General features: G+C 47.8%; 1 protein-coding gene and 2 long non-coding RNA genes across 3 annotated transcripts; 1 reads left to right on the top strand and 2 right to left on the bottom strand.

Annotated features, from left to right (window-relative positions):
- Positions 1–18: 18 nt before the first annotated feature.
- LOC137147432 (uncharacterized) lies at positions 19–1,473 on the bottom strand. The gene is made up of 2 exons (XR_010918210.1): positions 517–1,473; positions 19–288 (listed from the first exon to the last, which is right to left on the bottom strand). It is a non-coding gene; the product is annotated as an uncharacterized lncRNA (long non-coding RNA).
- Positions 1,474–1,632: 159 nt separating this feature from the next.
- On the top strand, positions 1,633–6,185 carry ISCU (iron-sulfur cluster assembly enzyme). Its single transcript, XM_067539488.1, has 5 exons — positions 1,633–1,788; positions 2,132–2,245; positions 3,100–3,210; positions 4,047–4,125; positions 5,574–6,185. The coding sequence occupies exons 1-5, from the start codon at positions 1,687–1,689 to the stop codon at positions 5,669–5,671; spliced, it is 504 nt and encodes a 167-aa protein (XP_067395589.1). The 5' UTR covers positions 1,633–1,686; the 3' UTR covers positions 5,672–6,185.
- Positions 6,186–8,387: 2,202 nt separating this feature from the next.
- LOC137147429 (uncharacterized) lies at positions 8,388–11,364 on the bottom strand. Its single transcript, XR_010918209.1, has 2 exons — positions 11,158–11,364; positions 8,388–8,788 (listed from the first exon to the last, which is right to left on the bottom strand). It is a non-coding gene; the product is annotated as an uncharacterized lncRNA (long non-coding RNA).
- Positions 11,365–11,941: the final 577 nt, after the last annotated feature.

The following is an 11,941-nucleotide window of genomic DNA, read 5'->3' as shown; positions in this document are numbered from 1 at the left end:
GGCACCTGTGTGGTCTCCTCGGGTCCTGGGCACCTGGGACCTGAGGGAAGGGCCCAGGCTTAGCCGCCCCGCCATATTGTGTGTGGCAACACTCACTGCCCAACACATGCTCAAGACGAGCCAAGCCAGCCTGGGCTTTTTCTGATCAGCATTCAGCTCAAAAATCCAGGGCAAATGGCTCAGGCCCTTCTGCCCCATCCCCATCTATCCTCCCACCATCAGTGCAGGATTCCTTATTATAACTGGCAATTCAGTAAACATGGCTGGTGTACCACGGCGCTGGGGCCACTGCACAAGAAATTAAAGAATTATTTCTGTAGTTATCAAGTTCTCTCAGCCGCAGCCCTGGAGATCCTGCCTGGGCATTAAATATAGTACCGTGTACTGTACTTGCAAATCTCCCCCTATCCCACTTGCCCCCTGCACTGTTCGCAAGAACCTGAAGAAATAACTATTTGCAAAGCTCTCCCCATCCTGTTCGACCAGTGTTTAGGATGCTGTCTACAAAAAGGATACAATAGCAATGCATCATGTGCGAACAAGATCTTGGAGGTGTGGGGACCCGGCATATTAATTCATCAAAACACTTGATCCCGCTGTTTGTACTCACTCCCACCAAAGCCAAACAAGACAGCAAGTAGCCAACAAAACAGACCCACAAAAGAGCTATGGTCAAATCTGACTGTATTTAGCTTTCTGGTAGTGAATCTTCACCAGCTAGTTGTCAAACTACAACGCTCTACAGGACAAATTCAGGCTTGGGATAAACAGCAGGAGAGGCAATCATCATCTGTCAGGCAGTAGCTGTTAGGGTGAATCTTTTAGAGGGGGCTCTGAGAACATCAGGCCAGAGACTTTGAACTGAGCTCTGAAGTAACTGGGGAGCCAGTGCCAAAACCAGGCCCAGGATATGTTGCTTAGCATTTGTCCCAATCAGCTGGAGCTTTTGCAGGGTTTGTGTCTTTCTCCAGCCCTATATATGGTCCCCGCCCATCGAACACCTCCTTAGTTTACATGCACTACGTGTTGGCTCCTTAGTTTACATGCACCTCTTCAGTTTACATGCACCGACTGTGGGCTGGATTGCAACCGAGCCTGCAAGGCACAAACGCCTGGCTCTGCTCAGCCGGCCAGGTCACCAAGGTGACCGCTATGGTGGAACCCGCGGCTCTGCCCGCAGCGGGGACGTGGAGGGCGGGGTTTATCCGTTGCTGGGCGCGGAGGGCAGGGCCCCTGGGACCCACCTCGGGGCCAGCCACCGCCCCCCGCCGCGGGCAGAGCTCCCCGGGGGCAGCCATGCCCTGAGCCGGCGGGGAGGGGCCCAGGCCGAGGGGATGCCAACAGCGGGACGCTCTCAGCGCGTCCTGCACCGGCAGGCACCCCGCTACACCCCGGGACCCGCCCCCCGGGAGGCCTGGCCCAGCCGCCGCCGCCAGCAGCGACCCCGCGCCAAAAGCCGGCCGGGCTCGGCTCGGGCAGCGCAACAACAACTAACAATGCGCGCGCGCGCGCGCGGCCCTAGTGACGCAGGCAGCGTCACCAGCGCGCCAGTGGCGCGCGCGCGCATGCGCAACCGGCAAAAGGTGATTGGCCGGCGGGCACGCGACCTGCGAGCCTGCCCGCCCGAGGGGACGTGACGTACACGCGCTCCGTCCTAAGCCTAACTGCGCGGGGTTCCTTCCCAAGATGGCGGCGCTGAGGGCCATGTCGGGGGGCCGGGCCACTGCCGCTCTGCTGAGAGCCGGGCCTACGGGGCTGGCGGGCCCCGCCGCGGGGTATCACAAGAAGGTGGGGGGGGGATGGGATTATCCAGGGGGGCGGGGAGTAGCCCTGAGGGGAGGGGAGTGGGAATAACGTTGGGTGGGCTCCTGTGAGGTGTGAGGGGAGCTTGGGGGTGGGAGAGGAGAAGGGGGCCTGGCTGCTGGGGGGCAGTGGGGCTGATGAGCCGCCCTGCACTGGCCGTGAGCCCATCTCCTTGAGCAGGGGGCCGCTGTGGGGTGAGCAGCCCTGCGCCCTGCCCTGCCCTGAGCTGTGCCCGAGGCCCTGTTTCAAAGCGTGCAGCCTTTTGTGAGCGCTTCCCCGGCCAGGAGCTGCAGACCCCCTCGTCACGGCTGCTCCAATTCCCTACCAGGTGGTGGATCACTACGAGAACCCCAGGAACGTGGGCTCGCTGGATAAGGGTGCGAAGAACGTGGGCACTGGATTAGTGGGTGCTCCAGCCTGTGGAGACGTGATGAAACTACAGGTGAGCTTCCAGATCAATAACCACGTCCTGCTTATTTCTGTGGGGCTGAAAAGAAGGCGACTTGTGTTGTTGTTTTAATGACCTGATAAGTTCTATATATAGTTTATTTACTGAGGAAAAAACTTTAGCACAATGGACCACAACATGGTTGTGTTGACAATCATCAGGGGTTTGCAAGGAAGAATAGTGAGATGTGCAAGTGACGCTACACAATGGAAAGCTACGGAATATGAACTTGTTAGTCTTAAATGAGAACCACCTGAGTATGGTCTGTCAGAGAATTCTGATTTAATGTGACTGGTATCTGATGCTAGAGAAAGTTTTCTATCTCGTGTATGCATCCGATAGCACTTTGTGCATGCTCGTTTTCACTGTTTCCCCTGTATTGTCATTTTCCCCATTATCATTTTCGTGGGTTCTTCACACAACATGAGGCAGAAGATTTTCCTTTTAAAAAAAAATTTAAAAAAAAAAAATGTTCTGGTAAAAACACAAAGAACCAGGTGGGTTCAGGGGCAGGTGGTCAGACTTGCAGACTACTTTTAACATACCTTTTGTAACTAAGTAGTTTTCAAGTGGATTATGACCTCTGAAGACTACCAGTAACTGTAGGCTTAAACCATTAATAAAATGACTTTCTATTTCTAGAACTAAAATGTAAGTGCTTTCTACAACATTCCTTGCCTTAGTCATAGGCCCTGTCCTGCTCCATGGACACCAGTGGGAGGGGAATCTTGCCCCTGACTTCTCTGTTACTAGGCTCAATTTAAATCTTTATCCAGTTGAATTCTCTTTAGTTGTTTTAGAACAAGACTGTGATATAAACCAAAGTGATGTCATTGAAACTCTTGCAGATTGAAGTGGATAAAAATGGAAAAATTGTGGATGCAAGATTCAAAACATTTGGCTGTGGATCAGCAATTGCCTCAAGCTCATTGGCCACAGAATGGATCAAAGGAAAAACGGTAAAACTGACTTCGCACCTAGGACAGAGCAGATGATAGGAGATGGTAGTAGTCTCAGAGGTTGCTATTAATGCTACACCATCCATTATCAGAGACCATGTGGAACACAACTATCTGAAAAGCATAGTATGGAGTTTCCATGTTACCTGGTGTGAATTTTTTTTCTAGAATGAGGGGGATTAAGAATCTTTTCCCCATCCCTATCAGTGGAATTTGACTCTTCTATTTCACTAGTTTTAATTTCCATTTCTGGCAAGACAGACCTTACTTGGGTAGCTTGATGACTTTTCAGAATGGTTATGGCTTATGTAGCAGGAAATGTTCTCTTCTGCACAAACACCGTAATTCTCCCAACAAATGAGAAGCTCTTGTGGGGTTTGTTTTTTGGGGTTTTTTTTTGGTTTCTACCTGTCCTTTTCCTATCAGTCTAAAACATCAAGTTGTCAGTCTTATTCACATAGTGCAGTACAGATGTAAATGCACAAACTGCCATTACAGGTTCCTTGTAGGGTCACAGCCTACTACACTAGCGTATGCCTTGACTTCGGTCATCTATCACTGTTCATTTGAAAACCTTTTCCTTAAATCTGGTATCTTGGGATGGAAGGAGAATGGGAAAGATGTTGACATGTCAATTTGTTTATACACAATCCTTTAAAATACTTTAGCACTATCACTGAGTATAATGAAATAATTCTTCCATGTTTCTCTGAACCCCCATCCTGAAAACTAATCCTCAAAATACCCCTTTCACAAATTTGTGGCACGTGTATACCTCATCAGGCGGCTGGTGACAAGCAGCCATAACTGTATATTAACAGGTTTATAAATTTCAGGTTGACGAAGCCTTGAAGATCAAAAATACTGATATTGCTAAAGAACTCTGCCTTCCTCCAGTTAAACTACACTGTTCTAGTAAGTCACAAGTTAAATACAGATGTAAACACTAAAACTATTCTAAAAATTAAAATCTATGTTTGACCTAGCCCAGAAACATGTATAACTTACTGCAATTTGATTCTAGAGGTATTATTCATTGGGATTTCTACGTATTTGCAGAGGACTTACGTGGGTGTGTCAGGATGCACCTAGTGCAGTGGTTCTCAAACTGAGGGTTGTGAGCTGCCCAACTCTGAAGGCAGCGCAGAAGTAAGGGTGGTGCTAAGAATGCTGTGAAAAGTGATATTGACAAAGTTTCTTCATACCCCCCCCCCCCCAAATATTAACCAGTAACTATTTAAAAAAAAAACAACTTTTCTGCTTACAACAATTTGACAAAAATGTGTTTGTCTTAATTTAAAAGCAGTGAGGAAAAAGTAAATTAATTTTAAACAGTAGGACTATAAATTTAGCATTTAAAAGTTAAATATAAAACACGTTTTTTATTTACAAGGGGGATCGCGCTCAGGCTTGCTTTGTGAAAGGGTCGCCAATACAAAAAGTTTGAGAACCACTGACCTAATGTTACCTGTCTCTTGAATCTGCCATAAGTTTCTCCCAAGTGAAGTTCTACTGATCTGTTTTTAAAGGTGACCTGCAAAAGAAACAAATCCAGGTTTGGCTGCTCTGGGATGTATAATAAAGGCCTGGAAGACTTTCTGCTTTTATTTTTACATTAGAAACCAGATCTTTCTTTCATCTAGAAGAGTCTGTGGTGTCTAGAGAACTAATTAAGTGACAAAGTGCCAAAAAATGAAAGTTGAGCATTTAATCAGAAGGAAAGTCTTGTCTGACTAGTTTTCCTTTCTCCAAAATATTAGTCATAGACATTTTAAAGATTCAGTACCCTTTTCCCTTCAATGTAGGAGTGAGTTCAGAAACAAAGGAAGATCAGAGTTGACATTTCTGATGCTAAGGTAAAGCAGAAACCTCCACTTTAAAAAACAGGACCTATGCCATCTTTTGCATTATGTAGTGAAGGGTTTTTTTTTTGTTTTTTTTTAATTTAAACAACTACTTTGTTGGCTCCCTTGAAAGGAACATAACACAGATTAAGAACGTTGAATAAGTTAAATGTGCAGTTGGTTGGCAAATGGGGGGAGGAAGATATGTCTAAAACTTCAGTTAATTCCTGAAAGAAAATTAAGAGCATTCTCTGAACTACAGAATAGTGCAGGCAGGAGCTGGGCAAGCTTTGCTGCAAAAGCAGTCCTCATGTTCTCAGTTGTGACCTGCAGGAACTCCTAGCCTTCTCTATTTCTGCCAGTCTCCCTGCTGCATTGTCTTACGGTGTACCTGATGAAGAAGCATCTTCTGTTTTTTGAGAAAGTGGATAATTTCCTCTCTTCCTCCCCCGCCCCCCCTTCTCCTCCTCCTCCTCACTTACAAACAAGCTTCAACGCTTTCTCACTTTTGCTTTTCAGTGCTGGCTGAAGATGCAATCAAGGCTGCCCTGGCAGATTACAAGTTGAAACAGGATCCTAAGAAAGAAGAACCAGAGAAGAAAGCAGTCAAAGCCTAAAATATGTGTGAGACCGTAAAACTTGCTGTCTCATTCCATTTAAATTTACAGTGCAATTACTTTAGATGTTAGAGATGAGAAAACCAGTGCAGTACTAAATGAAGCTGTAAGATACGCACATAAGATACGCACAATGTTTCACTGTTCCATGTATATTAAACCACCGTTGCAATGCTCAAATTACTGGAACCTTTTTTGAGCTTATTCCAGCACAAACTACTGTCCTATCTTGATTTCATATGAAGTGTATGGGTGAGGGAGTCAGTTACTGAGTTCTGAGTGTGCCAGTTGAGTTTTCAGCAATTAAAATCCTCAGGTTTCAAATGTTGGAAGGGCTGAAAGTCATAGACTGAATGTATAGTTTTGCTTAAAGTTTTGTACAGAAGAGGGTTATATTGGAAAGCTTTTTTGCCTTGGTCTGAATGTTTGCAAGAAATTGCAGATCAGTTTTATTGCATATGCTATTATTATTATGTTATTATATGCATAATATATATTAAACCGTCTATGGTAATTCCTGTTGAGTACAATTGTGTTGGAAGTCCAATTCGCTCTTTGATTCTTAGATACCTGTAATGGGGCATTCATATCCATCCACCCTGCAGTTTGGCTCCCAATATTTCAAAATTTAGGAGATATCTGTCTAGAGGCCCCTTTTAAAAACACCATTTCATCCTATGGCCTTTACCAACCACAAACTGAAATGAAAGGGCAGGCAATGGCCACTAGAGGGCAGTACCTTCATAAAGCTGTTAATAGACAAGCACAAAATTCTGATTTTTCCAGTTCAGGTACCACTTTCACCATAAGTGTATTGTAGTCATTTAAACAAGGGGTACCAAATGTGAGGGAGGGGGAACTTTGAACACTAGGCCACATGTAAGTGGTAGGGTCTACCAAAAGTTTGGGGGTCTCCTATTGTGGATTCATGTCTGAGTTTTCAAGTGAGACATTCTTGTGTGGGATGATAGGGGTTGTTGCTTCTAGACTAGCAATCTAAATGTAGGGAATAAACAAAACTCTCCATATAGTTCTCATTTCCTATAATTAAAGTTCTCAAAGGCCTTAATAAAGTCCAATTGAAACTGACAGGGTTCAGAAAAAGGGTCCTACAACTGACTTCAAGGAAACACTTCACTCTCTAGGACTTTCATAGCGTCTGACTTGAAACAAGTAGAAAGCTAGCCACGCTGCCCCTTTGGTCCTTACTTCTTGGATGACAATCTGATGGAGGAAAAGCGGTCTACTTTGTAAAGGCGTGACTTTGCTACGTATACGATGGGTACCTCGTGCAGGTATCAGTGGCCACAATACAATGTCTCTAGTTTTCATACAAAGTTAGCTTGTATGCAGTGAGTTCCTGAATGCTCTTTTTCATGCTGGATACACAGAGAGCCTCCATTAACTATGAGGATTATTTATTTATTACAAGGGGGCCCAGGACCCCATTTTGCTAGGCGCTGTACAAACAGAACAAAAACCATCCCTGCCCCAAAGTATAGGATGGACAATAGAGGCATACAGTTAGGGGAATACAAGCAAACTGTGAGACAATGTGGGTCAGCATGATATGAAGTGGTTCCAGTGCCCTGTTAAGGGATATTTGTAGGCATTACAGCTCAGGTGGGATTTGAAGAATGAGGTAGTTTTGTGAAGGTTTATAGGGAGCTATTTCCAAACACAAGGCCAGCATGGGGGAAAGCATGAAGGCACATGTTTGAAAAAATGAACAAGTGGGCAGTGGAGGCAGGCACCATTGGCCAGTTAGAGGCAGGAGATAAAATTTGGATCGCGAATGAGAGAGATGAGGTGGGGAGGTTGTTTTTAATAGAGCAAGGGGAACCAGCGGAGAGATTCATAGAGATTTAGCAATGGGCTGGAAGAATGATCTTATGCAGTGTATAATATAGCTCTATAGTGTACAATCTCCACAAAATGAAAATGGAAACATCTTTCCTCTAAAATAAACACCCTGGAAAACATGCACTTCTTGATATGCTTTGAACTTGCATTACACAGCACTGTTCATCCTGTAGGATACCATAGAGCTTCGGCTTAAGTAGTTTAGAAATTTACAGAAGGTTTTGTTTCAGCACCTGCAATTCTTCATTTTCAAAATGACACCTAATTATAGAATTCCTACTCCTTGGTATTAGAGACCTCCTCAATTATCTCTTGTATTGTTTAAAATCCTAACTCCTGGAAACTTACTACATATAAAAAAGCCCCTACGTTAAGGATGCAAAGGCCACCAATCAAAAGTTAGGAAAGTCCAGAGTTAAGGTTGCCTATGGAATCTTAATTCGTTCACCATATGCATTACAGTCTCATTATGTGATCACTCAGGTCCTAGACAACTTACATTGGCCATCCAAGCTTAGTGACCTTAACCTTGGCGCCTCTGTTCCCCTTCTGTAAAATGGGGACAATGCCCCCTCTTACATGATTGTTGTGAAAATAAATATTTGTAAAGCATTCACATACTATAGTGATGAGGCTGTAGGAAAGCCCATGAGAAAATTAATTGTTCAGAGCAGAGTGTGGATGCTAAGCAGTAAATAAAGCACAAAGCCACACCCTGAACAACAGAACATTGAATAGATGCTCGTTAAGTGAGCACCATCCATCCTCTGCACTGAATGAGGTAGGGGTCTTGTGGGGGAAGAAGTATGTGAGCGTTAAACATATCAGAATGCATCTGCACCAAGAGGCTGAATTCAGCTTGCACAGGCTCCGAGCAGTCCACCTGGCAGGAAGCTTGGGAACTGCGACTCTCAGGCTTCCCACAGGTTGCTGGTTAGCCTGGGCTCTCCCAGCTGATGGGGAAGTGGGCAGACCAGCTCTCCAGCTGCCTCCCTCTCCAGGCTGCCCAGTACCATGGACTGACAGTGAGGGGGCCAGGAAGCTAGCAAGCCGTCTCTGGGCTTTCAGGTTCCCTGACAGGCCAGCCCACCTAGCAGGCAGGCAGGCCGGCCGGCTGGTCACATGGCTCCTGGAATTTTTGGGTTCTTTTATTTTGTTTGTTTCCTTCCTTCGGAAAACGTTGCTTCTGACTTTCCATTCTGATTTGAAAATGCAAAATTTTTCACGGGAAGGAAATTCTGGTTCCCTCCCAACCTAAAGAGGCAAATTAAAAACACATTTTATTCATAAATCCTTGTTTGGTGGGGCCTTGTCTCATGTGTTTTGACTCTGGGAGGCTGGCGTTACTCCAGCTGCTTTGTAAGCCTGTTTTAGGGCAGGAACAGCACGTTTGCCTATAGGCAGCATTAAATCAAGGAAGAAAGCGGGCTTTCTATCAAATAGTACACATCCCTCCTTTCTGTATCCTACAGCCAATGCACAGGGCATGAAGGGAGTGGGGAACGGGCTCCTACAACAAACACGTTCCTTCTCCAAGCTCATGCAGAAAAAGGGTGCTGGCCCATTACTCCCGCAGGTGCTGAGGCTGTTCATGGGAGGGGTGTGGGGGGGGAACAGGAGAGAAAGCCTCTTAGGGGAAGGATCCTGGGAGGCAAGAGCCACCAAACTCAGCCCAGCTCCCGTAGGCTGGCGTTGACTACGCCAGGACCTGTACCCCTGCTCCTGCCCACACTGGCGCGAGGGCACGTGCAGGAGTCGAGCGTGGACTCCAAACTGAGCCCACCTGTGTCTTCGACATGTTTCTCGAAGGGACCTGCCCCACTGCCTCCCTGTGCATGATGTCAGAGAGGCGGAGCTAATGAGGGCACGTACATAGGAGGGGCGTGGCCTGCCTCTGCCTCTCCTGGCTATGTGTGGTGCTGGAACACTTTTCATAGTGGGGGTGCTGAGGGTGGAAGCCATGTATTTGGGTTGTTATTCCTACTTCAAACCAGGGGACACAACACCACCCCCCAGCACCTCTACTCCCAGCACCTGTGCCGGCTATCCCCCTGGCTGGGCTGTGTTTGTGCTTGGGGTCCCCCCCACCCATACACACAATCTGTTATACATCCGCGTGGCACAGCCAGTGCCTGGCTGCAGGCCGTTCTCCCAGGGCCTGAGCCTTTCAAGGGGCAGGGACCTCCCGTGTCCTTCAAGCTGCAAACGCACCCCACACCCACAGCCTGGCCTCCTGGCTTCCCCCCTCTGGCTTCCACTTGGTAAAGTTGTTTGCAGCAGGTGGCTGGAATGAGCGATTATCAATGGAGTATCATGGCAAGTGCTGCCACATGGCTTCCCCAGGGCCCCCACGTGAGGAGGGGAAAGGGTACATTTTATCGGGGCCCTGCGGGGGCCCGGCCCAGGCTGCAACTCCCATTACCATGAGGAAAACATTCTTCACGGCTCATGAGATTGTATGTCTGGGATGAGGGATTGTGTTGTGTGTGTGTGTGTGGGAGGGGGCCCGTGGTACAAGTTTGTACTGGGCCCAAAAAAAATATGCTTGGGACCTGGGCTTACCCCCCCCCCCCCCGAGTCCTTCTGCTGAGCCATTTGTACCGACCGCCCTAGAAAAGCAGCATGTGGGAATCACTGTCCACGTCGCCCACTCCCCATTTTAGTGGAAAAGGTGATCTTGGCTCCTGCTTCAGCTCTCCCTGCTGCCAAGCGACACAGAGCTTCCAACTGCTCCCCAAGTGCTAACTCATTATGCGTCCTCGACCCCCAACGTCTGCCCCACCCCAGCAAATGCCCCCCTCCCAACCCTGATAGTGGTTCTTCCCCCACATCATTCCTGCCCCAGCCCCCGCACGCGTCTGTTCTACCCCGCCCACATCAATTCTCAGCCCCACATCGGTTCTGGTCCCCAGCCCCCAACATCACTTCTCCCCCACACAGCGCCCCCTACATCAGTTCTGCCCCTCAGAGTTCCCCATCAAGTCTGCCTGCCCCCAGAGCCCAACAGATCAGTTCTCCCCCCATAAAGCCATATCATCCCCCAGAGCCTCCATTCAGTTCTGCCTCCCACATCACTTCTTTTCCCCACAACCCCAGTTTAAATGTGCCCCCAGACTCCACATCAGTTCAGCCCCCACATCTGCCTGTCCTCCAGCCCCAAGATTAATTCTGCCCTCAGCCCCAAATTGTTTCTGCCCCACATCAATTCTCCTCTCCCCCAGATCTGCCAGCTGCCCAGGCACCACCACCAGTCCTGCCCTCTCCACCTGGTCTCCAAAGCGCCACAGGCCCCGGTGGGTGCCCTAAGCCTGCGCTGGATTCAATTAGGAGTCAAGCTGTTTTAGCTGCTACCGCACCCACTGCGCCCTCATGCCCACTGCCAAACGTCTGGGTTAGCATTTTGCCATCTCCATCAGTGGGTGAAGGAGCAGGCCCCCCACTGAAGACCAGTGCTGTGTGAATCACAGGAGGTACAAGATACAACAGCACTAGCAGGAGTTGCAGTGAAACTAAGCAACGTCCCAATGCATTTATCAGAGCCCTCCAGTTTCAAGACAGGGGAAACACCCACAAATACAGAGCAAAGGATGTTACTCCGGATCCCCAGAGCACAGAAAACTTACCAAAAAGCTCAGCCCTGCTCCATCGCCTTTTGCCAGACCTCGCTTCTATGCTGTGTCCATAAGCGAACGTGTCATCTTTCACTTCCACTCTGTGTAATCAAAGCTGGGCGCTGATAGATGGGAGCTACATTACGTCTTGCCAGATTTCCTCATGGTAACTGGTTAATGCAAAAATGGAGGCACTTTATGTGCTAAATGCTGCCAGGGTTTTGTTTTTTGCAGTTTCTCTGGTCCCCGGTGACATGGCGTCAGCCTTTGATAATTTCTACAGGCTCAAACGTTGGGCACTGGAAGTTGGCACAATCTTTTCCTGCCCTCGCTCTCCCGTATTGCCTTGCAGCATTCGATTCCAGGGTGTGTTTTATACTGTGAGGGATCCAAATTGCTTAAAGCCATCTTTTCCCTCTCTTGGCTAAGGCTGTTCTTAAAGGCACAACCCAATCCCAGTTCTTAACTTTGGGGTTGTGAACACTGGTGGGTCACCATGCGTCCAGGGGGGTCACAGGCCAAATATCCCCCTACCCCAAAAAAAAAAAAAAAAAAAATCAGCTAGGAGGCCAACACCACCCAAGACATGCACACCTAAAACTCCCTCAATCCTAACACCCAGCATTCTGCCAGCCTCACTCAAAACCCAGCACCCACCCCCATGTTTGAAAACAAGCAGGTGCAAAGGATTGCAGGCCACGGGTGCAAATTGTTGTGGGAGATGATCACAAAGAATTGTGGGCCTGGGGTAATCATGTCGCTAAACACAGCCCGGTGGTAGGGTGACTGGCAGAGA

Source organism: Emydura macquarii, unplaced genomic scaffold (genome assembly GCF_026122565.2).
Source record: "Emydura macquarii macquarii isolate MOO-44397 ecotype Brisbane River unplaced genomic scaffold, CSIRO-AGI_Emac_v2 contig_554, whole genome shotgun sequence".
Lineage (NCBI taxonomy): Eukaryota > Metazoa > Chordata > Testudines > Chelidae > Emydura > Emydura macquarii.
The sequence above is the reverse complement of the archived record's forward strand: the minus strand, read 5'-3'. Positions and strand labels throughout refer to the sequence as shown.